Genomic DNA, 27,291 nt, shown 5'->3' on the forward strand with positions numbered 1-27,291 from the left:
CAGTGTCTTGTATAAGAAAGTTCTGGTGAGCTGTGGAAGCACTGCAGAAATTTTATACACTGTAAATTGGTGGTCTTCACGAACAGTTTCTTCGATTTTTTACATCAACTTATCGGTCAAAATTGAAGGTCTTCCACTTGTCTGTTCATCGTGTACATTTGTTCTGACCCCACTAAACTCCCTACATCACTTAAACACACTCATTCTGTTAATTACACCTTCACCATAAACTGTTTTGATTTGAAAAAAAAAAAAAAAAACACACAGTAGATGTAATTCCTTTCGCGGGTAGGAAGTGTATCATGGCACCCGGCTCACACTTGGCAGGGTTTCATATTGATGTCTTTCATGCTACTGGTTACTGCAACATGAGTTTATGTAGTATTGTGTTCCTGCAATGCTTCTTTCTGGCCACGGGATCCCTTCTATCATACATTCTAGGCAATCCTCAAAAAACACAAAACCACAACCTGTTATGATCACAGTACACTTACTTTCTGAATATGTCTCATATCATCTGTGTATTGGAAAAAAACATGAGGGTATTTGGATTGCTGACTCACGAGCTGCTTCTTCAAATGCCTCCATGAACACGTTGGATACCACTGGTGATACCATTGGTGTGCCAGTGTTGCTTACGATGGTATGGAGTGGAATCCCGTCTTTAGGACTTCAGGTAATGCTTAGTGTTTCGGAGCTGCAGCCACTTGTGGATGAAGTCTTTTCACTCTTTTCATGTATAATGTTCTAGAGAAGTTATGTTGGCTTCCTCTACACACAGTTGGTTGGATCATCATCTACTTTCTTATAGGCATTATCCTCTAATAGGCTGTACATTTTTCTTGCATTCTTGAAGTGGTAGCAAGACTGTAGAATTTCCTTTTTCTGTGGTGACTGTCTCAGTATCTTCTATGAGGTGTTTCAGCACATTCTTCATCTCCTTGGAGACATCTGGCTTCGGTGGAATGACCCTTGTGCGTTTATAGTATGTTTCATGCCACATTTTCTCTGCTGCGTTCTGTGAAACAACAAGGGCACCTTTTTCAACCATACTGCTAAAAATGAGGCATTGGTAGTGTCATCAGCATTGGGGCAGAATTTAGTGCTTTTCAGAGTACAGATAAGTATGGTTTCTAACAGAAGACGATCAGCCATTAGAACTGCCTGGAAATGTCGAAATAACACACTGTTTGCATGGTGGCACCTGGCTAAATATCTGAGAACATTTCAGAATCATCATATGCCAGGAAAGACAAGACATGTTTATCATTCTATTTGTTTTTAAATTTGGGCACTCACAGTTGTGTTTGATCTGAAAGTAACATGTTTTACACTACATTCACTGCAAATGCACGAGTTTCACATTTTTCGCCACAATATATGTATCATCAATGCCATAGATTTCAATAAATGTATTAATATACACTTAATTTCAGTCTAAAGTTGATCATATACATCATCTGATAGAATAAAGCAAATTATTCCCTAAATATCTCACTGAATTGTACATTTTCTTTGTAATGTATTTATTTCTTACCCTGCTATTTACACAAAAATGGTTCAAATGCCTCTGAGCACTATGGGACTTAACTGCTGTGGTCATCAGTCCCCTAGAACTTGGAACTACTTAAACCTAACTAACCTAAGGACATCAAACACATCAATGCCCGAGGCAGGATTCGAACCTGCGACCATAGCGGTCATGCAGTTCCAGACTAGCGCCTAGAACCGCTATTTACACAGTTCACATAAAATAGCATCTGACACAGGCAGAATGAGGAGTGGGATCTGAGGTGATTCAAGATCTAATAATCTATAACCCTTTTGTCTAGGGCTGTTTATTGAACCTAAAATAGTGTAAATTACTTAGGCCTCAGGATTGGGGAACCTGTAAATGATTTCAGTAGACAAACTAATACTAGAAGGAAGTCACAATAATTATATATCACCGATAGGTAGAGCATCTGTACTTAACAGAGTATACACATTTCCTGATTCTTGGCATGTAAAGATTTTTGTCTGAAGTTAATTCCAAAATTCTCGTAAAAAATTTAAACAGTTAATAAACTTGTATGTTGTACTTTGGAGATTTAGGTCAGTAAATCACATTTATGCTCTGGTACCAGATTATTATATCAGTGCCTTCAGTTGTTTTGTAATTATGGTCTGCTCATCATATGCGGACATTAACCTTGGTTTCCTACTGATTGGTGCAATTGCAAGCATGTAGTTATCTCCTCGAGCTTCCTTTCATTTCGGTAAAAAAAAAAAAAAAAAAAAAAAAAAAAAAAAAAAAAAAAAAAAAACCACACACACACACACACACACACAAACCCTATACTAAATGAGCATCAAAATGTTCCACATGCAACAGATACATGCCTGGTGCAAACTGCCTTTTATTAGGAGCTTGTTGTGAGGACTGAATGAATGTGATTCTGAGCATTTATTATTATTACTCATCATTTCATGGTGGGTCCATATGGCCAGGTGACTGCACCTAATTAATGTCTTTTTTTATGCATCATAATTGTTTATTGTGTCCTTTACATTTTTTGACTTGAAAGCTATTTCCTGAGCTTTCTTGACTTTGAATATTATCTGGTGTAATAATTAATCACTTGTAAGGTGATACACAGTGTTTGTTATCCACCTACATTTTAATGTTACATCAGTGTTACTTCAACTAATCCGTATTCACGCTAACACAGGATCTCGTGCTGTAATTTCAATCTACAAGCAGTTTGTATTTCATCTTTGACTTAGCAAAACTCTGTTGCCACATACATAGAAAGTACTTGAGATAACCTTAAAAAGTGGTCTTGTTTGTCTCTTTCTTTCTTCATATAACAGCCCTCAGGAGCTCAGCATTCGTTTGCTGGGTATGGGCTTGGCAAGCCTGAGGTTCCTGAGCTTGGTCTGGTAAGTGCTGCTACTCGTCTGTCGCTTAAGCTCTGGACATTGTTTTGCGACCACTGTATGGTGCAGCAGTGGAACATTGTGTGCCACAGGAAATCGGGCTCTTGGCTTGACCACCTGAATCGTCAGGATGGTAAAAGCTTCTGTAAAAAAGTCCACAGTCTCAAGGTGTGTTGCGTGCTGATGAGATGCATGACGGGTGAGGTGAACAGTCATTAGCAGGCAAACTCTTAGAGAAACTGCCGCACTTCAGTTGCATAAGACATACTCAGGCTTGCAGGGCTCTGTCTGGGTAGGCCCTTATTTCTCTAGCTACTCTTGGGACTGAAAAAAAACCACAAACTTAAACTCTTCAACTCTCAATGGAATGGGTGTACCATTGGTGAGTAGCAACAGCCAATCTCACAAGATGGCTCATGTAGCCAGTCCTCCTGACACAGAAATTAACTCCACTACTTTTGTTTCTTGTGACAGAATGCATACTGCTAGTTAGACTGTGTTTTTAATAGTTAAGAGGAAAGAAGGCAGCTTTAAGAAGTGGCATCTTTCTGCATCCAAAAAGGTTAAGAGGGCATTGCTGGCACCTTAAAGTCCGTGAAACACTTACACAGTTGGACACTATTGCTTGAAACTGCTAGTTCCCAACAAGCAACAAACCTCTGTAAAACTAAACTCCTCTGGAGCTCCACATCTTGAATATAATAAAATGGGTGGATGGCGACCTGGCCAAGTCAGACTGATGTATACTTACTTTTAACAGCACAAAACTTCCAGAGCATTTGAAGGCAGGTTTCCTTTGCATAAGCATGTGGTTTTATGTCCCCCACTACTCTTTTCACTTCTGACAAATGGGGTAAGGCCACTCACAAAAGAGTTGATTGTTCATCTGCCCCAAAGTGTCAGTTGCACTAGGAGTCACCCTCTCTGGAGTAGGGGCAGCAGTACCTTCCTTGAAGAACAAAAGGTACAGAAGCTGAAAACTATGAGGTGTATCCCATATAGTGAGGCCAAAAAGATCTATAAAGGCCATGCAGCCTCCCTCATTCACTACACCTTTCATTTCAGCCCTTAAGAAGCCTCTTCTGACAGCTAATGCTTATACGTAAATGGACATTGCAAGTGTTTTCACTAACACCTCTATGTTTGCCAGTGCATTTGCAAAGCTGCAGGTACTTCAGAACCCATGGCCCCCCAAAGACAGAGTATAGTAAACAGTTCATCACTGCATCTACCATTTCTGCAGTAGCTTCTGCCAAGCCTGCTTAATGAAATAAAGCAAATGGGAAGCATCAACAGTGGGCCAAAACAAGTAGCAAATCATCAGACTATGTCAACGTCATTCAATCTGACGTTTGTAATCAGTCTCCTTTGGAAATAATGGAAAGTGAAGTCTGCCCAGGGCAACTGTATTGCCCCATGACTGAACTTCCACCCATTGCAGGTTCCCCACCCCATTGAGAGTCAGGGTGAAGGTCCAAGCCCCTAATCAATAGCTCCCATACTGCAGTGGAATATGAGTGGGTTCAGGACACATGTGGATGAACGGGAACTTCTAGCCCAGGCTTACCCCCTGTGCTTGTGTTTACAAGAAGCACATTTTAAAGCCACTGATGCCCCGGTGCTATGGGACTATGCCCTCCATTGCAAGGATGGCCTAACTTGCCTTGGTTACTGACCTACAGGCAGTAGCCATGGAAGTTCCTGTGAGTCAGAGGATTACTATCTGCTCACTGTATTTACCTCCACAGGATGCAATAGACTGTGAGGCTCTCAAAGGCCATCTAGACAAACAGCCCTGCCCATTTCTCCTACTGTGAAACTTCAATGCCCATGATGTGTTATGGGGCTCAAACTCAACTTGCCCTAGGGGTCAAGTTTTGGAGAACCTCATGTCTCAGGAGCTGCTACTGGGTCATACTTTGCCATTGACTTCTCTTTTAGCTCTCCAGCCCTTGCAGACTGTGTTCAGCGGGAAGCAAATGCCTTTCATTCCAGTGACCATTTTCCACTGTGGATCCACATACTGTAAGGAGCATTACCTGAAAGGAAGCCACCAAAACAGACAATCAGCAGAGCTAACGGGATGCTTTTCAGCCTGCTGGCTGTGTTTGAAAACCAAGGCAGTGTCCAGGAATGGGTGGACTTCATGACACGAGCAGTCCACCATACTGCTGCCTTATCCATCCCAAAGTCATCAGATCATCTTAGGAGGCAACATTTACCTTGGTGGAACAATGAGTGCTGCTCAGCAATCTGGATCAGATGTGCGGGCGGTACTATGACGGTTTAAATGCTACCCAACACGAGACAACCTCACAGCTTTTTGAGTCATGAGAGCCAAGGTTTGATACATTATTAAGGGGGGCAAGAAAAGGGCATTGCAAGTGTTCCTGGATTCTATCAACCATTCTACTTGTTCTACAAAAGTATGGGAAGCCACCAGGAGGATTTCCAGTAAACAGAGTTGTTTACCAGTAGCAGCAGTGCTGTAAAAGGTGTGTCTCCAGACAACACCTGGAGACATCGCTCAGGTGATTGCAGAGCATTTGGCAATGACTACTGCCAGTGCTAGCCAGGCTCCAGCATTCTGCCGCAACTGTGCCACTTCAGATGCAACAATTCTGATGCCCCTCAGGGGGCTCAGCATTTCGTTGCTGGGTACGGGCTTGGTGACCCCGGGGTCCCTGAGCTGGGGACTGGGAAGCGCCATCAGTCCTCAATACCGTAAGCTCTGAGCGTGCTTCAATAACCACTGTAGGGTGCGACGGTGGAACGTTGTATGGTACAGAGCCCGGGGATCTTGGCTTAACTGCCTGGGTCGCGAGGATGGTATAAACCTCTATAAAAAAAGCCTCAATCTCAAGGTGTGCTGCATGTCGAGGAGTTGCGTGGCTGTTCAGGTAGAACAGTTGCTAGCGGGCGACCTCTGGGGAACCTGCCACCCCCCAGTTGTATTAGGCCTACCCAGGCAAGTGGGGCTCTGTCTGGGTGGACATTCCTTCCCCTAGCTGCTCGTGGGACCACCATGAAACAAAATATGAATAGTGCACAAGCACGAGTCTCTAATAAAGGAAAGTTCAATGCTTTACAGTATGACCCCCAATCGTTCCCTTCCCTGTCCACACCAGGGGAGGAATGGTGGTCTAAATTACCTGGTGAGACGTATTCTCCTTGATTTCTGGTTTGCAGCCAAACAGATGGGGACTCATTTCTGACCACAAAGCCTCAGTTTTTTTTGTGGAAAATTTAGAGGACAAGTTTGGAGAAGTTGAGGGCATGTCTAAAATGAGGTCTGGAGCAATCCTCATACAGACAGCATCCCCAGCACAGTCATGGGCATTGCTTGCTTGTGCCAAGCTCGGTGATGTTGCAGTCTCCATTACGCCTCATAAGAGCCTCAATATGGTTCAGGAACTTATTTTTCATCGTGACCTGTTGTTGCAGTCTGACGACGAGCTTCGTGCAAATCTGGAACGCCGCGGTGTCCACTTTGTACGACGTATCTTCGGGGACCTAAAGATAGTAGGGTCGCCACCGGCGCCTTCATCTTGGCTTTTGAGGGAGACACCCTGCCCGAGAAGGTCAAGGTGATGATATATCAATGTGATGTTAAGCCTTACGTCCCTCCTCCCATGCGCTGCTTTAAGTGCTGGAGGTTTGGGCATATGTCATTGAGATGTGACACCAACCCTACCTGTCGGGATTGTGGACGTGCCTCCCACCCCAACGTCCCATGTTCGCCGCCCCCTGTTTGTGTCAATTGCGGACAGAAACATTCACCTTGCTTGTCAGACTGCACGATTTATCAGAAAGAATGGCAGATTATGGAGTGTAAGACCTTGGACAGGCTCACTTACACAGAGGCTAAACAGCTCTATAAGGCCTTAGTCCAGTCCCGTCTCAGCTACGGGAGCGTGGTGTACAACTCAGCAGCACCTTCAACGTTGCAGATCCTCGACCCAATTCTCCATTGTGGCGTCAGACTGGCGACAGGTGCCTTCCGCACTAGTCTGGTGACTAGCCTTCTTGTAGAAACTGGAATCCCTCCCCTACGATTCTGCCGACAACAGTTGCTTTCATCATATATTGCCCGCGTCCATGCCTCGCCCAACCACCCAAACCGCAGGCTCCTTTTTCCATCTTCTACACTCCCCTCCCCACAACGGTGGCCTAGGTCGGGTCTCCCGATCGTGGTCCGCGTTCATTCCCTTCTCTCGTCACTCGAGTCCTTTCCCCTACCTCCATACTCCCGGCCCTCTTCTTCTACCCCTCCTTGGTCCCTCCCTTGCTTGCGGCTTTGATTGGATTTGTCCTGCGACTCCAAGTCCTCCGTTCCACTTGCCAGTCTTTGCCAACAATTCCTGGCTCTTCTTGCCTCGTTTTGCGATGCAGATGTAGTCTACACCGATGGTTCTGTGGTCGATGGATGCACTGGGTTTGCTTTAATCCACGGTGACTATGTTGAGTAGCATTCCCTGCCTTGTGGGAGCAGTGTTTTCACTGTGGATCTGGTTGCTCTTTATCATGCACTCGCCCACATTTCCTCCTGCCCTGGGGAGTCATTTGTCATATGCTGTGACTCCCTGAGTGGATTGCAAGCACTCGACAAGTGTTTTTCTCGGGACCCTTTGGTGCGCGGTATCCAAGATGCTGTTTTTGCTCTCGCTGAGTGTGGTCATTCAGCGACGTTTGTGTGGACCCCGGGCCACATCAGCATTCCAGGAAACGAATGTGTCGATTGGTTGGCCAAGCAGGCCACCACTTCGCCACCCCTGGAGCTTGGTCTCGTGGAAAGAGACCTCCGGTCAGCCCTACATTGCAAGGTCTGCGATGTCTGGAGCTCTGAATGGTCTGTCTTGAACACGCCAAATAAGCTCCGCATGGTAAAGTCGTCCGCGGCCGTATGGAACTCATCCTTGAGTAGCACGTGTAGGGACTCAGTTGTTCTCCGCCGTCTCCGAATTGGACATACGCGGTTGACCCACAGCTACCTCCTTCGTAGTGAGAACCCGCCCAAGTGTCGCTATGATGCAGCGCTGACAGTGGTCCATCTGCTGATGGACTGCCCCTTTTTAGCCCCCTTGCGGCAGTCCTTTAATTTACCAGCTGCACTTCCTTTAATTCTCGGTGACGATGCCTCTATAGCTGACTCAGTTTTACGTTTTATCCGTGCAGCTGGGTTTTATCACTCGCTCTAGTGTGGGTGCTCTCGCATGATTCCTCAGGCTACACCCACTCCAGTGACTTTTAATTGTGACGTGGATACCAAAATAGTGTCTTTTATGGTTACAAGTTGTGTTGGTACCTCTATCAACGCTTTCCAGCTGGAGGTTCTTCGTTTGTAGTTGAGTGGTTGACCTTTTACCTGATCCATCAACCACTGCAGTCTGTTTTACTCTAGTCAACTATTTGCTCTGCTCCATTTAAGTGTCCTCCATTTTGTGTTATTGCGGTGTTCATTTTAGCTCTGTACCCCTTGGTGTTCCCTCCCTCTGGGTGCAGAGGTTACGCTTTTACTGTATAGGCCTTTTACAAGTATGTCTGTTTGGAACTGGGGACTGATGACCTTGATGTTTAGCCCCCATCAAACCCCAAAACCAACCAACCAACTCTGATGATTCTTACAACTGCCCTTTCCCCGTGAGTCTGAAAGGAAATCCTTTTTACCTGTTTAATTTTAAACGGCAGACATGTCACTTTCCCAATTCACCGAGAGAGGCAATATTGATACCTCTCTTTAAACCAGGAAAGAAACGAACGTATCCCAGTAGTTACTAGAACATGGCCTTAATGAGCAGTGTAGGAAAGACCCTGGAACAAATGGTTAACAGTCATTTAGTGTGAAGGTCAGAGGTCAGGCAACACCTTAGCCACTCTCAGTGTGGATTCAAGAGATTTTGATTCACTGTTGACATCCTGACCCTGCTGTAGTTGGCTATACAGCAGTCTTTCCTACGTAACCATCACTGTATTGGAGTATTCTTTGACATCAGCAAGGCATGTGACACTATTTGGAGACACAGTATTCTAGGGGAGCTCCACGAATGGGGCTTTGATGACCACTTCCTCATTTTCACATGGTCCTTCCTATCTAAATGGTTTTTTAGGTCCCGAGTTAGTTTTGTGCAGGAGAATGGTGTTCCTCAGGGCAGTATTTTAAATATGACCTTCTACAGTAAGGAGTCCTGTGCAGTGTTCCATATTTGTGGATGATCATGCAGTTTTCCATTCCTCCTCCAGTGTTAGAACAGTGACTCATCAGTTGCAACTTACAAGGCAGAGTTTAGAGGAGTGGGCTGCACAGGATTTCAGTTTTCTGCATATAAGAGTCTGTGTGTTAGTGCATTTTAATTGTCTAATTGTATTTTTAATGTGTCTGACTTCTTTCCCCCCCCCCCCCCCCCCCATATGACTCAAAACTCTCGTGATTACCACACCTGAAAAACCTAGAAGCCAGAACCCAGAAGGCACTGAACATCTCAAAGCACCTTAGCCACATGTCTTAGGGAACAGACAGGGCGCGTCTGCTCCAGTTTTATAGGGCTTTTGTGTGATTGCAGCTTGACTATGGGTGCCCAGTATATGGATCAGTGAGGCCTTCTTATCTGAGACTGGGGAACTGCCACTTACCATCTGGCGGCAGCTCCTCATGGTGTGTCAGGCATGCATCATTGTTCAGAATTCACCTGTGTGCCATAGTGTTGCTTGTCCATCTCGGAAACACCTATTCTCCAATTGTTCTACAGCTACATCGATGCTCCGCAAGCCACCGTGCGGTGCGTGGTACCCTGTACCACTATTTGTTTATCCCCTCCTATTCCACTTGCAAATAGAGCAAGATAAAACTGACTGTCTATACACCTCCGTATGAGCCCTAATTTCTTGTATCTTATCTTTGTGGTCCTTATGTGAGATGTAGGTTGACAGTAGTAGAATCATTTGTCAGTCAGATTCAAATGCCGTTGCTGTAAATTTTCTCGATAGTGTTTCTCGAAAAGAACATCGCCTTCCCTCCATTAGAGTTCCCGAAGCATCTCCATAACATTCTCATGTTGTTCGAACCTACCAGTAACAAATCTAGCAGCCCGCCTCTGAATTGCTTTGATGTCTTCCTTCAATTTGACCTGGTACAGATTCCAAACACTCAAGCAGTACTCAAGAATAGGTTGCACCAGTGTCCTATATGCAGTCTCCATTACAGGTGAACTGTTTACTTAAATTCTCCCAGTAAACCGAAACTGACCATTTGCCTTCCCTACCACAGTTTTCAGATGCTCATTCCACCTCATATCGCTTTGCAACATTATGCCCAGATATTTAAACAACTTGACTGTGTCAAACAGGAAACTAGTAATACTGTATCCAAACGTTACAGGTTTGTTCTTCCTATTCATCCACATTAACTTACATTTTTTCACATTTAGGGGTAGCTGCCATTTATCACACCAACTGGAAATTTTGTCTAAGTCATCTTGTATCTTCCTACAGTCACTCAGCTTCAACACCTTACCGTACACCACAGCGTCATTAGCAAACAACCACAGATTGCTGCTCACCCGGTCCGCCAAGTCATTTACGTCCCCCCAGGGGGCTTGCTGCTCTTTGGCAGGTTCGCGCTTGGCTACCACGAGGCCCCAGCCTTTGCAGCATCTTTTCCCTTTGACGCTGCATGTCTATGCTCTTGCTGTTCTTTTTCGCATGCCTTGGTGAATATGTCTGGGCTGTTTTTGGAAATGTATTCTACATTTTCGGTAGTCAGTATCAGAATACTCTCCACTGCTCCTTTTTTCTTCCTTCATTCACCTTTTTGTATCTTTCCTCCGCTTTGGCATTTGAGTTTCCTCTTTTTCTTCCTCCCTGTGTATTCCTGAAGGCAGGTCCATGCATCTGACATGGAACAAGTGACTGGGTAACGTGTAATTCCCAGCCCCAAGTTGACAGGTAGGGTTTGCACATCCCCCCTGGTACAGGCCAGGCCCAGGGAGGGGTGATTGCCTGAGCTGCTGCCTTCCCAAATTGCCGATTGGTCCCTCTGTTAGATGTTCGGGAGGTGTGACCTGAGGTGTGAACAATCACCTCAGTCAGGTTCGCCCTCTTCTGTAGGGGGTCCCCAATTGGAAGGAGCTCACCATCAGAGACGCTGGCAATCATGGGAGATTTTCTTGCAATGAGCCAATCATCTTCTCAGTCAGTGGCTATGAAACGTAAATGGAATGAGGCCAATGATTCAAAGACCCTCCCAGCTGCACCGAGGTTTCTCGTGGTTTCACGTACTGAAGGCGGTCAGTTTGTCACAGCTGTAAATCTGTTTATTATTCAGAAAGGTGTTGATGCAATTGCTGGTCTGTGAAATCCTGCTCTTGTTTACGCAATGTAACTTTACTTTTGGAGACTGCTTCTGATTCTCAAGCACAACAACTGCTTGCAGCTTCACTCCTCCATGCCTATCCTGTTTGTGTCTAGGCTCAGTGAATGCTGAGTTCTTCCCGTGGTGTTATTTACACTAGACTGCTCAATGGTCTGACTGAGGCAAAAATCCAAACGTACCTCTCATCAGGGTGTCATTGCCGTCCAGTGGATGATGAAAAATAGTAGGTGTCTCCTTAGTGCCCACACACACTCTTTCTCACTTTTGATCCAGTGGATCTTCTGTCAAAGATCGAAGAAGGTTAAAGTTATCACAGTCAGACCATATATTCTAATAGTGAAATCGTCCAGCATCATGGATAGCCTCCCCGTCTCCTTCAGCTGTGCTACAAGCCACCAAACTCTCACCCCATGGGGCGGAGTCACCAGCTACGCATCTGGCAGGCTGGAAAGGTCAGGAGGAATACTCCCTTGAAGACTTCATATGTCCCTCCAGCCAACCAACACCTGAGTCTTCCTCTGCCAGCTGGAAAGATTTGAAGATGCCAAACAAAGGCAAACAGTCTTCTCCTTTGCCAGTTCAAAGATCTTCTTCTATGGTGCCGCCATGTTATGCCCTCGCCCAGCCAGAACCCCCTGGACTCTGCAGGCCTACAGCAGAAGAATGCCGATGCTTCTGTAGACATTATGGAGCAGAATCCCCCTGCCTCTGTGCCCTGTAGCAGCGAGTCTTCGAAGGCTGGCACTCGGCAGCTGCCGATGTGGTGCCCCTTCATTTTGTGTTCATCATGACTGTCCTCCGATGGAATGATCGTGGCCTTCGATCCAACAAAGAGGATTTATGGCTGCTCTTAGAATCACAGCGTCCACTTTTTCGCTGCCTTCAGGAAACAAAATTTCATCCTCACGACTGCTTTGAGCTCTCGCATTTCTTCCTGGTCCATTTTGACATTCCCCCCGAGGTTAGCATTCCATGTAATGGGGGAAGTCATGCTGCTCATACAGGATGACATTCATCGTCAGCCCATCTCTCTGACTACCGGTCTTCAAGCTGTTGCAGTTCATCTTTTCCTTCCTCACTTGACCTTTTCCCTTTGTACCATTTACATCCCTCCATCATACAGTGTCACCAGCGCAGACTTCCTCCTGCTTATTGGACAGCTACCTCACCCCTTTCTGCTGCTCGGTGATTTTAATGCCCACCATACCCTTTTGGGTTCTCCCAGAACCTCTCCGAGAGGTGTCCTATTTACTGATATTCTTAATCAACTTAACCTATTCTGCATTAACATAGGAGCACCTACATTCCTTTCAGACTCCACGCATACCTATTCCCATTTGGACCTATCCTTCTGCACTGACCAGCTTGCCCATTGTCTCGAGTGGTCCGCTCTCTCTGACACATACACAAGTGACATTTCCCATGTGCTATCCATTTGCTGACTCCTATCCCACCTCCGTGCCCACCCAGGTGGCAGCTTACTAAGGCCGACTAGAGGCTTCATGCCTCCCTGGCAACCTTTAAAGAACAACATTTCCCCAGTTGTGATGACGAGGTGGAATATCTTACAAAGGTTATCCTTACTGCCACAGAATGTTCCATTCCTCTCTACCATACTGTGTCCTGGTCCCTTGGTGAACTGAGGCATGTTGCAACGCAATGCTATCCGCATTTTTAAACGTCATCCTACAATAGCAAACTGCATTCATTATCAACAGGTGCATGCACAGTGTTGCTGTGTCCTTCTGGATAGCAAAACAGCTAGCTGTATTTCATTCACTAGTTCTTTTAACAGTTCCCCACAATCCTATTGTGTGGGCCAACCTCTGATGGCTCTCTGGGACTAAGATCCATTCCTCAATTTCTGTCCTGACAGTAAGAGACGATGTCATTGTGGACCCTATTGTTATCTCCAACACCTTGGGCAGCCATTTTGCGGAAATCTCGAGCACTTCCCACTGTCAACCCGCCTTCCTCCATCGGAAACAAGCAGAGGAGGTTCAGGCGATACCCTTCTCTTCTTAGAATTGTGAGTGCTACAATGTCGCCTTTACTATGAGGGAGGTAGATCAAGCTCTCAGTTCCTCCCGACCTCCTTCCCAGAGCCAGACGCTCTACACATTCAGATGTTGCAGCTCCTTTCTCTTGCGGGCAAGCTCTTTCTGCTTAATACGTACAACCACATCTGGGCAGAGGGAACGTTTCCCAGACACCGGCATGAAGCCGCTCTCATACACATACCTAAGCCCGGTAAGGACAAATACCTTCCTTCTAGCTACTGCCCCAATTCTCTCACCAGCTGTGTTTGCAAGGTGATGGAACGTATGATTCATACCCGGCTGTTATGGTGGCTCCAGTCTCGCAATTTACTAACCATCGCATAGTGTGGATTTAGAGTGTGGCGTTCTGCAGTTGACCATCTCATCACTTTGTCCACACATGTCATGAATGGTTTTCTATGGAAATCCCAGGCTGTGGCCGTGGTTTTTGATTTGGAGAAGGCCTACAACACCTGCTGGAGGACTAGCATCCCCCGTACTCTCTACGTGTGGGGCTTCCGTGGCCACCTGCCTTTTTTCCTTAGGAATTTTTAAAAGACTAAGTTTTCAAGGTACGTGTGGGTTCTGCCTTGTCAGGCACCTTTATACAGGAAAACGGTGTGCCTCAGGGTTCCGTCCTGAGAGTCGTCTTCTTTGCTATTGCCATTAGCCCTATAATGGCCTGTCTCCTGCCAGGCCTCTCTGACTCATTTTAATTTGGTTGCATATTGGACACTGTCTCCTCAGCCATCGCCATCTGTTAAGTGGTGCTCCCCCACCACTTTGTGCACACTGTTACCAGCTTTTCACTGTCTGCCATTTCCTGACGGAATGCCCTTTCTTTAACTGCTTATTTTCCCATTTGTGTTTGTCATCTGAGTTATCGGCCGTTTTAGCAAACAACGTACAGACTGTCAACCACGTTTTTCTTTTTATCCATCGTATCAAAATGGCAAAGGCCATTTAATTTTTAGTTCTGAATCTCCGTTTCTGTATGGCATATTTTTTTAGACCTTTCTCCACGTCCCTGTTTTTCGCTGTCTTCTCTTGCATCGATTGGGATTGAAGAGTAGTCACTTTTAACTTCTCTCTTTGTCTTTGTTTTCTACAATTTGGCATGGATGCATATTACCCTAGTTGTTTTTGCGCCCTAAAACAAAACAAAACAAATCATTTATGTATATAGAGAATAACAGTGGTCCTATCACACTTCCTTGGGGCACTCCTGGCAATACCCTTGTCTCTGATGAACACTCGCTGTCAAGGACAACATTCTGGGTTCTATTATTTAAGAGGGTTACAAGCAGCAAGGCCATTTGGGATCCATGTGCAGTGATTGCTGAAGCCACATGATGTGGGGCAAGTACAACCCCAACTCCAGGGTTTTAACTGCCTGCCAACTTGGTTACTGTGGAGACCAAGAGTAATGTTAGATTTAGTGTAATACAGGAGAGGCTGCACTCCTTTCTTTGTTTTGAACACATTATCTTACGACAACCTAGACACCCATCTCCAACTATGAAAACTGCTGGGTGCTGGGCACAAGGGGAACTGCGGGGAATGAAAGAGCGGATGTAGCAGCCAAGGAGGCATGTCACAATCCTCAATTAGTTCAGTGTGCCATCCACTTGCATGCTGTCACCTTGCTGTTGAGGTACACAGTCGCATCGATGGGAAGAAGAGTAGCTGGAAGTGAGTAGCTGTGTCTGTGAAAATCCACAACTTAGTCATGGTCTACCACCTTCCAGCCGCGTAGTCAGGATGTGGTCCTCCTTACTAGTCTTTGCATAGGCCACAGCCGTATGATGTGTGGCTTCTTGCTCCAACGAGAGGACCCTCCAACATGTGATGCTTGTGGTGTACAGATCACAGTGCTCCACATTTTACTAGACTGTGTTTTATTCTGGGGTCAAGGGGTGGCAGGTCACTTGCTGACAGATTTACTGTCTATTTTAGGTGACAATCAAATAGTACAACTTTTAAACTTCTGTGAATTGTCGAACTTGTTGCCTAAAATTTTAGAGCTATGTTTGTAATGTGTTATCAGGGTAGCTGGCTCATCCATGTTTTTTGCAAGTGGTTAGCCAGCCACATATTGCTGTGAATTTATTGTAGTTTTCCTCTTGTCCTCTTCAGTTTTACTTAACAGTTGTAGAACACCTGAAAAATTTTAATGCTGTCTTCCTTCAGACCTTTTGGCACAGAACCACTTGGACAAAATTCCATCAAACTGATGTAGTTTGGGCTTTTTCAAAGCTTTTTTTGATTCATTGTCTTTTACTGCCACTGTCTGTGAGGCAAGCCTTTGAAGTTGACTTTTATATATAGTGCAAGAGAAACTAAATATCTTACACTTACAATACAACAAAAGTTTATCATTAATCAGATTAAGGAAGATGGGAATAGAAATAGGATTATGGAAGAATATAAAGTTGGTTCTTCAACAGTCTATATATACAGATGTCAAACTTTTGTTGTAATGTAAGCGTAAGATATTTGTGTTTTACTTCCACTTTGTTTTGGAGGTGTTTGGTAGAGAAAACATTCCCACAGCAATACACAGCATTCCTGTAATTGTGATATAGAACAGCACTAATCATGATTACGCTTTAAAACACTACTTTTTATTTATATGAATGCTTTTTAGTCACTGTAAACAATTGGTGCAAGACAAAAGCTGCCTGACAGTTGGTTGAAACAATTGTTGGCACTACACAACTTGAAATTCTTTACCATTGCCAAATGTAACTAAATTCTGCCAAACACATCCAAAATATTTAGTATGTGTGAGCAATGCTGGATTATTGAACATGCCGGACTGTGTGATGCTGGGTTAATGGGCTTTTACTGTACCTTGGTATATTTTCCTTTTATCTGCACACAGCTTTATTAACTGCTCATATTCAGAACTGTTGGCATCTAGAAGGCAAGGAGGTTTGTTGTATGTGGGGGAGCAGATTCATAGACATTAGCATCCTTCTTACAGAATTGATGGATATCATTTAATTTGAATGTGATGAAAGTAGAGGAATTGTGAGCAAAGTTTAAACTTGTGCAGCACACACTCAATGAGTATGTGCTGCATAAAGTTAATGATGGCAAAGGCACATGCTGGTTTAATAACAACATTTGGCAAGTGCTAAGGAAACAGAAACCCTTCCGTAGTTTGCATATATTGTGAATTTTGCATATTGTCAGTAGTCCCAAGCAAATGGAAAGAAAGATGCAGGTATGTTCATCTCGTATAAGGACCAAAAGATAAAACACCATCTGCACGGGCCTTGAAGGCCTAACGGTACTGACAGCGGCCGCTGTGTCGTCCTCAGCCCTTAGGCGCCAACTGATGTGAGTATGGAGGGGCGTGTGGTCGGCACACCGCTCTCCCGGCCGCTGTCAGTTTTTGTGAAACTTCCTGGCAGATTAAAACTGTGTGCCAGATCGAGACTTGAACTCGGGACCTATGCCTTTCACAGGCAAGTGCTCTGCCATCTGAGTTACCCAAACACGACCCATCCCCACAGCTTTAATTCCGCCAGTACCTCGTCTCCTACCTTGCAAACTTCACAGGACCTCTTCTGCAGACCTTGCAGAACAAGCACTCCCAGAAGAAAGGATATATAGTGTTTGATCCTCAGCTGCATCCTCTCATATACACTATAGTCGAGGAAACCATCTGCTTCCTGGTTACAGCTACTAACCTCATGAATATTGATAGGTTAGAGACAGCTGTTAGCACTTTACTTTACCTGAAGGTAATTAAGAAACTCGTACACTGTGTAAAATTTTCCTTTGAAATATTGTAGATTTCAAAGTGTAAAAATATACATAATCTTATGCAAAAAAAGATTATTCTTCATATGCAATAATTCACAAAGGAGCTACATTTAAATTTTTTGGTATGATTACAACTGAAAAAGCCAACTTATCATCATGGGCTATTGGACAAAGATAATCTGTGCAAGTAATTATCCAGTCACACGTGCATTCTTGCCATTGTCCCTTTCCCATTAACTTTAAGAATTTAAGTGTGTTCTAAGATTTTGGTAGATTCGTGACTACTGTTATCATTGTGTTTGCTAAATTTGTGAAAATGAGTTCTTGTTCCTGTATGAATTAACTTAACCGAAACACCAATTTTTTTTCTCTCTTCCAAACTATAAAGCTAATCAAAAAATTTGTTACAGGAACTGAAGCTCTTCAGTGAAGTTCTGAAAACATCAGAACAGTACTGTTGTTCAGAAGGTCAAAAAGAAGTAAACCGCAAGAAGAACCGTTATAAGGATATACTGCCCTGTGAGTACTCTAAATGGTACAGTTTTGCCCTTTATGAGCTTAAGTATTTGGGATTGTATCAATAAAAGTGAGTCACTGGTTGAAACTTGCATTTTCTGAGTCACTGCTTGGTTCCCTACCATTAAACATATAGGTGTCAGCGTTATATAAGGCACAGCCACAGTGGTGAGTCACCCCCTCCACCAGTTGAGCCATGACCCATGTTTGGAATTAATAAAGCCAAATGGGAATCATGGAATGAGATGTGGCTCACAGTTCCTTTAGCCACTTCAGTAAGTGTCTCAGTGCAGGATGGTGCGGAGCTGTACATTATGGCAAACTTTGTGATGGTGTTTCCTTCACAAAGAAGAAAGTGTTATAAAATATTTTACAGTTGTGGAACTAACAATTTTAAAGAACTGCGCTTAGCCAGACTACAACTGCAGACCTCCATAGCACTTTGCACTGCCCAGTCTCATAGAATGCATGCTCATCGCTGAGGAACAAATCATTTGTTGCCGATAATACTTTAATCAATTATTTTTTGTTACAAAAACAATTACAGGGGCAATCATCTTCGGTCTGTGTAAGTCTTTGTTCTTTCTTCAGTGTCAGGTTTTCCTTTGCAACTGTGGTTTTCTGTTGTTCTCCTCGGGCACCACCAAGACATTAAGCTATCTGAACATCACTGGCCTCTGTTCTTCAGTCATTCTTGGAAGATTAACTTTAGCTCTGTGTTACTGAGAACTACATTTGCAGATGATGGTCCTGCCTCATTAATGATATCTTCACAGCCACTGAAAAAGCCAGGGTTTATATAGTTCAGTTCTTGTCAGCTGAACACTTTATGGAAAAAATAAAATTGATCGTTCAATACTTTGTTACCTGATACACTAGCCAGAATTGGATTGTTTACTGCATGCAACAGACCGAGGAATACTTACTCTTATTCTTTTAGATGTATTGGTTTGTTGCCTGTTCATTTCACAACTGCTTGTTTCTGTACTCTCGTTTTCATATTTCAAATTCTTTTTAAAATCTTCTTAATTATATGCCAAATTCAGTACGCAGTGACTCTCGTATTTTAGCCATAGCAATTGCTTTCTTGCTTTTCTGTTCTCATAGTTGTGTTTTGATTAAAATTTCACTGTGGCATTTTAAAAGTTCCACAAAGGGCATTTCTTCATCATTGTAGGGCAGAAACTAGTGGCACTCTTCAAATCCCTCCAAGGTGAAATGTTGGATTGTTCACTTCGCCACTTGAGCATGCAGGTAAAAGCAATGGGCCAAGTCATGTACCTACTGTCCAAAGACAGAGCACACCAAAGAGGGGAAGTTGTTATTGATACCAAAGAAATGTTTTGGCTCTGCCCAACAGAGAATGTGTTTTCCAGTGAACATTGACTTGTAAGGCATGCCTCAACTTTATTAATACTATTCATTAACAAAATATATTTGTCACCCTCCCCAGTGTTGGTGTGTGCTTGTGAAATTGATTACTATATTGTTGTTGTTTTCGTGTCGAAATATATTATTTGAAATTAAATAATGGCACTGAATACTTATAGTGAATAGAAAAAATGTTATGTGTAGCTGTTCGGATGATTATAGTTGACTACAAATATTGTCTAATGACCATTGTTCATGACATTTTAAACTTGAAAGTTACTGGTTGCAGACTCCTTTTGCAGGCTACGCTTAGCCAGTTTTACATGTGAGAGGTGACACACATACTGTGAACTTGGGTTTCTTCTCAAAAAAAAACAAAAAAAAAAAAATTGTCACACACTTTATCAGATTATTTATAGGCAATAAAAAATGCATAAAACAAGGAATCTGAAGGGAAGCAATGCACGAGAGCTGAACTGATGCATTGATAAAAATATGTTATTTACGACTGAAAAGAGTACATAGTATTCATTTAAACAAAATTTTATATCATGTCTGTCTTAAAAATGTACAGGGTGAGTTTTACATGATAACATTGGCGCAATTCTTGTCCTCAATAAGTAACTTTGGTTTTAATTATTATTCTAGTTAAATGTTGAGTCATGTATGAGGAAAAATATTTACAAGTTACAAGACCTCCTGCAGCAATGTGTTGTGACTCATTACCTGTCTTTTTTATATTTTCTACTTAATTTATATGAAATAATATACTCTTTATGGGACATCTATGACTGTTGCTAAACGTTTCCGTGATGAATAAATCCACTCCAGTTGTACATGACAAATCCTTTATTTGGATGAAATCTTACACATGACCTGGGTTTCAGGATGTAAATCCCATCTTCAGACACTACAAATAATGAAGAGGGATTCTTCATAAAATTAATTAACATTTGAAGAGCCCATATAAAGTTGAACGTCAAGTAATATCTTAATTGTATATGAGAAAGTTGTACCAGTCATGTAAAAAATCCAGCAAATTTATCATGTAGCCTGCGAGATCCCACGCGGGTGAGGCATGAAAAGGTTCTCTGAGTCAATTAGTACCACACCCGGTAAATGGGGCCAAACTGAAAAAAATGTGAATCTAAAAGCAAATAAGCACACATTGCCAGCGTAATGCAACTTATGAACCAACTGCAGATTACTAGACATGGGCTTAAGAAATTAAAATGAAAGCATAAAAGCCGTAGAATCCAGTTTGTGAACTTCTTAGTTTTCCTTGTTTTTTATAGTGCCTGAAGAAGGGATTTATATCCAAACCCAGGTCATGTGTACGATTTTATACAAATAAAGGATTGGTCAAATACAACTGGAACAGATTTATTCATTGTGAAAAATTACATGAAATAGTTAAAAACCTGGAGAAAGGTCTTTCATTAACTGGTATTAGCAATACTAATAGCTTTTCAGCTGAATGGAAACCATTACATACATCCTCATATTGTTAAAAATTTATAAAAGGGCAGGGGGGGAGAGAGAAAGAGAGAAAACAATCTTTTGTTTACTGCATCCCTGTTGCAATTGTTGCCTTTATGTCATGTAGTGCTCAACTACTATAATCTATCGTATTTAATTTTACACTTCAGCATTGGTTTCCATTGTAGCTTCAATTTTCTTAGATGTGCCATTGTTGTTGTGGTCTTCAGTCCTGAGACTGGTTTGATGCAGCTCTCCATGCTACTCTATCCTGTGCAAGCTTCTTCATCTCCCAGTACCTACTGCAACGTACATCCTTCTGAATCTGCTTAGTGTATTGATCTCTTGGTCTCCCTCTACGATTTTTACCCTCCACGCTGCCCTCCAATGCTAAATTTGTGATCCCTTGATGCCTCAAAACATGTCCTACCAACCGATCCCTTCTTCTAGTCAAGTTGTGCCACAAACTTCTCTTCTCCCCAATCCTATTCAATACCTCCTCATTAGTTACGTGATCTACCCACCTTATCTTCAGCATTCTTCTGTAGCACCACATTTCTGAAGCTTCTATTTTCCTCTTGTCCAAACTGGTTATCGTCCATGTTTCACTTCCATACATGGCTACACTCCATACAAATACTTTCAGAAACGACTTCCTGACACTTAAATCTATACTCGATGTTAACAAATTTCTCTTCTTCAGAAACGCTTTCCTTGCCATTGCCAGTCTACATTTTATATCCTCTCTACTTCGACCATCATCAGTTATTTTACTCCCTAAATAGCAAAACTCCTTTACTACTTTAAGTGTCTCATTTCCTAATCTAATCCCCTCAGCATCACCCGATTTAATTTGACTACATTCCATTATCCTCGTTTTGCTTTTGTTGATGTTCATCTCATATCCTCCTTTCAAGACACTGTCCATTCCGTTCAACTGCTCTTCCAAGTCCTTTGCTGTCTCTGACAGAATTACAATGTCATCGGCGAACCTCAAAGTTTTTACTTCTTCTCCATGAATTTTAATACCTACTCCGAATTTTTCTTTTGTTTCCTTTACTGCTTGCTCAATATACAGATTGAATAACATCGGGGAGAGGCTACAATCCTGTCTCACTCCTTTCCCAACCACTGCTTCCCTTTCATGCCCCTCGACTCTTATAAGTGCCATCTGGTTTCTGTACAAATTGTAAATAGCCTTTCGCTCCCTGTATTTTACCCCTGCCACCTTCAGAATTTGAAAGAGAGTATTCCAGTTAACATTGTCAAAAGCTTTCTCTAAGTCTACAAATGCTAGAAACGTAGGTTTGCCTTTTCTTAATCTTTCTTCTAAGATAAGTCGTAAGGTTAGTATTGCCTCACATGTTCCAACATTTCTACGGAATCCAAACTGATCTTCCCCGAGGTCCGCTTCTACCAGTTTTTCCGTTCGTCTGTAAAGAATTCGCATTAGTATTTTGCAGCTGTGACTTATTAAACTGATAGTTCGGTAATTTTCACATCTGTCAACACCTGCTTTCTTTGGTATTGGAATTATTATATTCTTCTTGAAGTCTGTGGGTATTTCGCCTATCTCATACATCTTGCTCACCAGATGGTAGAGTTTTGTCATGACTGGCTCTCCCAAGGCCATCAGTAGTTCTAATGGAATGTTGTCTACTCCCGGGGCCTTGTTTCGACTCAGGTCTTTCAGTGCTCTGTCAAACTCTTCACGCAGTATCGTACCTCCCATTTCATCTTCATCTACATCCTCTTCCATTTCCATAATATTGTCCTCAAGTACATCGCCCTTGTATAAACCCTCTATATACTCCTTCCACCTTTCTGCCTTCCCTTCTTTGCTTAGAACTGGGTTGCCATCTGAGCTCTTGATATTCATACAAGTGGTTTTCTTCTCTCCAAAGGTCTCTTTATGTTTCTATTAGTGATGTTGACAACTGTTGCGTGCATTAAGAGTGCATACAAGGGCTTTGCCACTCTAATTTGGACACCATTTCACTGCGCTGTCTGAGATGAGATATACACAATACAGATGTAAACAGGGACCACAACGAAGTTTCATGCAAAAATACCTGGCTTCAGAGATGCAAGACTCTGTGAACTTGATTTGGTGTCAACTGTATTTCACTCTGTTCAGCTATTTCACATGTTTTAAATGAATACTGACTGATTATCTTTGTGTATTATTACCTTTCCATGATAATAATATGTTTCTCATTGCAAAATCGTTTTCTGATGAGGAAGCTTGTAAATGCTGGCTCATATTTTAATAAGTGAGAAGCATGACAAAAATAATACCCTTATAGGCTCTTGTGTACAATGCTTATAATATTATAGATAAGGGAAAAACCATTAATTTCTTTCTGTTTCAGTTGATATAAGCCGAGTTGTTCTCGATGGTTATGCTGGCGTGCCTGGAAGTGACTACATCAATGCAAATTTCATTAAGGGTGCTAGTGGCTCACTGGCTTACATTGCCAGTCAGGGTCCACTACCTCATACAGTTAACGATTTTTGGCGTATGGTGGTGGAATGTAAAGTTCAAGTCATTGTCATGGCCTGTAATGAGGAGGAGGCTGGAAAGGTATTTGCTGATGGAATTGCTTGCTTACTTGAAGAAAATTTGTTTTGATTAGGATTACCTAGAAAGAATGGATACTAGTCAGCAGTGTAAAAAATCTGTCGCTTCCCCATTTCCCTACAGTAGAATATGAAATGCATCTGTTATTTTTACTGTGTGCCAGTTTCACCAACTGCATCACCATTATGTTCAAAAACTAAATTTAAAATAATCTTGTTTGTACCAAATCATACTGAGTGTGAAGTTAAGTTGGTGCTGTGACTTAAAAACGAGAGCATTTTCTGCATTATTATGACAGGTAATGAAATTGGGATTGCTTGCCAAACCCTTTAAGAGGCAAAAGTCGGGCGATTGCAAGGCAAACATTTTTTTTTTTTTACAGAGCACTTCTCGTCAACACACGTTCTCAGGGACATATTACTGATGCCAGTGTCCACTCTGGTCTGTAAAATGCTACTAAAACTGTGTAAGTCATATCGTCATATCGGAACAAATAGTGATGGATGCTATCGTAATTCATTTTTGTACTGTGTGACAGTGACTGGCAGAACATTGCTACTGGTGATATAGCACTATAGATAGGGAGTTTGTGTAATCCAATCATACAATCCAGATCTCACATAAAGTGACTCTCACTCTTTTTCAGAGTTGAAGAGGTATGTGACTAGATGTAGCAGTCAGTAGTAATGTTGAAGAGGTGACAGTAAAAAATTACTGTATTTACCTAATTATAAGACAAGGTTTTTTCGCAAATTCGTCTTTAAAAAAGTACAGGATCATCTTATGTACAGATAAAGCTTTGACATTTGACATCAAATGCGTATTTATTTTGAAGAATTCTGAAGGGTTAGAGGGGAAACAGTGGAACAGTGACACATGCTTGGCTGGGAACTAGGACAAATGTGGCGAGGGAAGTGATGAGTGGACACCAAATTTCATTGTACTGCCAACCATGGGAGCATATACAGTGTACCTTGGCTTTTTATGAAGACCTACCACATTTAAGCTACAATTTGCCCGAGCCCTTTTGTAGTTAGTTCAACTCTGATTGTAAATTGGATAAATACTCAAAAATAGTATACGTTTCTGCAGGAGATAGTAAAAATCTAGATAGAGGCCAGTGGTATACTTACATGTTTCATAGAGCAATATTGTCTGTGCTCACCGTGAAATATCACGGGAATGAAAAGGGTTGTGTCAGATGCCGGTTCTACACAGCCAACAAAAGAGCAATGGGCACACAACATGTTTGGAAGCAACAGGTGAAGGAATATTGTCACGTTCTCAGATCAATATAGATGGAAAATCTGCTGTGTATTCAGAGAAGGCAGATGTTTTCTTAGGTCCCATCATAACAACCACCTCACCAATTGCAAAATTTTCAGAAGAATATGACAACCAAAATTATAAATTTTATTAATTTCTGTTTCACCCACAGCAATTTAAGCTCTGCTGTTAGGTCTCACCATAACCTCCACTGTGGAAATTGCGATATAATCAACAGGAACAACCAAGTATTTATGATGACCGAAATTATAAATTTCATTGCTGCTCATATATAGAAATACATTCTCTTTCCTTGCCTGTCATTGGTTAGATGCAACCAGATAATGATACCACATTATTATTATTATTATTATTATTATTATTAATGTTGTTATTGTTGTAATATCACAGACTGGCTAAGTAAACAAAAAAGGAAGTGAAGATAACAATTAATGTAAACCATTTCTCTTTGGTATTGTTATTGTTATTATTATTTGCAAATAAGCTCATTATACATACATATAGTACTTTGAGTTGGGAATTTGCTTTCCTTTGCCCCCATATTTCTTTCATCCTCTTCCTGTGGGCTTCCTTTCTCTCTTCAGACCTTATTATTCCAGTCTTCTTTGGTTTTTGCTCTTAACCAGCTTTCCATTTGTGGATATTGGACAAGAAGATCTCATAGTTTTGGACATCTTCTGGAATAATTATTGCGAATTTCAGAACAGTTCGGATTTCACTAAGCCATTTCATTGTGTTTATTTTGGCTTTTCTCCTAATGTTAACAAAATTGACCATTCGTTTTGTAAAAAGTCTGCCATTTGTTTTGTATGTCTAGGCTCATTCTTTTAATGTGTCCACAGAATCTTTACCTATGTCTTCTAATGCCACTATGGATATTTGCGTATTGTTTGATTTCCTGGTTGCTTCTGAGGCAGAATTGTTCATCTTCAATGGGGCTGGCCATGGCTTGCCAAACTGCACGCGAACCCAATGTGCAGGCTGAGGCTCGGCCTGTCTCGGCTTTGTTCAATCCCTCTTGGAAGCACCTACTGCAGTACGACATTTCATTTAGTATTTCCATGAGGCAGTTTTCGGTCAGCATGACACTTTTCAGTTGGGCAGAATCATGATGCCAACACTGTTTACCCTTCACTATTTGTTTATAGTATAAAGAGTGTTCACAAGAACAGTAGCTGTTTGCACAAAAAGAGGCAGTCTAGCTACCTATCATCACAATTGTTTAAAAATGAGTGGGAATTACAGAAGAGAAGGATGAAAATTCTCAACATATATTACACAGTTGCATAATCAATGGGTACTGCAAATTTGCAATGAAACGATATTACAATACGACGCAGAAAGAATTTAAGGATTTAGTTGACAATGAAAGAGCAAAAAATTACAGTGATGAAGAGGCAGGATTCATTGTTCTGTATACCAAGAACCACTTTGTGGTAAATTTGCAGACATAGAGTACACGAAGGACTTGATGGTATGAATAGAAAAATTTCTCAAGTTGCACGCACTATTCCACTGTCAGTTGCAATTACAGCCAAGTACATTGGTTGAGTCAGTGGGTATGCCTGGAACAAGTTTTCAGTTTAAAAACCCCTATTGATTGATCTGGGAAGAAAAAAGTAGTGTAGGAACAAAATTAGAACATCCGGAATGTATTGGAGACCTTGTGTTTTAAGTGTACTTGACTGTACACTGCCCACAGTAGGCCACTGCAAGGTGAGAAACAAGTTATTTATGATTTGATGTGATTTCATTTTAAAAAATAAATAAATATAAACCCATTATTGTTCGGTCAAGTTCTGACAAACACAGTCCAGTTCTCTAATCTCACTGGTGTTAAAGCAAATGCAAAGTTTTAAAAATTCATTGTGGCCTTGAAAGAATTACAAGGATAGTTTTCTAAATGTTATGAAGACACAGCCAATCTTACATCTGTTTTTGAGACTGTTTGCCATTTCAGTTGGAAGTGCCCTTGTGCACGTGTAGCTGGAACTGATTTGCAGTGTAATTCTCATTTAAAAGCCTAATCCTTTAATGTTAAAACTACCCAGGATGTCTACACAGTTTTCCCAGATAAAGTTTCCACACATCCATAATGAGGTTGCAAAAGTGCTATAATATTTTGATCAGCATGTGTGTGTGAAAGGCATTTTTTCAGCTATGAAACTAAATAAGTCATGATTATGTGACAACCTCAGTGCGAAAATCTGTGACATTGTCCGCACCTGTCTGTGTACTTATAGTTTGTACCAGATAAAAATTGTATTGTCTTCAGCTCACCAAAAAAATTAAATAATACTGAAACATTGTTTCATTTTTTATTTATATTGATGAGAAATATGAAATGAAGTCATATTCATTGTGACTGTGTTGCCATCTAAATAACAGTGCATTCACAGGTTCCCCCTCTTCTCCCCCCTCAAGCTCAGACAGAGTGGCGTGGCAGTGGGGAAAATGTGCAGCCAGATGGAGGGAGCACTGTGGCATGCAAGCCAGGTCTATTAGTTTTGGGCCTAGAATTTGTCTTAAGATTTTGCATTTCTTTTTCACAATGTCTGTTGCCCCGTTTGAAATAATTTTTTCTGATCCATAGAGGCATTCTGGTTTAATTGCCAAATTGTAATGTCTCGATTTTGTGTGCTTCGCAATACATTTGTTGTTGTACGTATTTTGGGTAAGTCGATAAGCAGTTTCTATCTCTTGGCATCTAATTTCGTTTGCTTTTGTTTTGATTCCATTTTCCTGAATGGTTTCACAAAGATATTTGACTTGTGGAATTTTCTTTAATTTTGCCATATTTTATCTTCATGAATTGCTGTGCTGCTGTGTTGCAGGTGATGTACTCTGTCTTTTCAAAAAATATCTGGAGACAGACTTTTTCTGCAGTTTCTTTCAAGAGTTCAGTCTGAGTATGGGCTGATGAAATGTCACAAGTTAATATTGCTAAATTGTGTATT

General features: G+C 42.0%; 1 protein-coding gene across 2 annotated transcripts in view; it reads left to right on the plus strand.

Annotated features, from left to right (window-relative positions):
* LOC126248919 (uncharacterized) overlaps positions 1–27,291 on the plus strand; it is a 154,367-nt gene that overhangs the window by 18,887 nt on the left and 108,189 nt on the right. For both annotated transcript variants that reach the window (XM_049950412.1, XM_049950413.1), the window contains exons 2-3: positions 17,511–17,619; positions 22,839–23,050. In XM_049950412.1, coding sequence (XP_049806369.1) covers positions 17,511–17,619; positions 22,839–23,050 — 321 coding nt within the window. The remainder of the gene's footprint in view (positions 1–17,510; positions 17,620–22,838; positions 23,051–27,291) is intronic.

Source organism: Schistocerca nitens, chromosome 3, assembly GCF_023898315.1.
Source record: "Schistocerca nitens isolate TAMUIC-IGC-003100 chromosome 3, iqSchNite1.1, whole genome shotgun sequence".
In the NCBI taxonomy this organism is placed as follows: Eukaryota; Metazoa; Arthropoda; class Insecta; order Orthoptera; family Acrididae; genus Schistocerca; species Schistocerca nitens.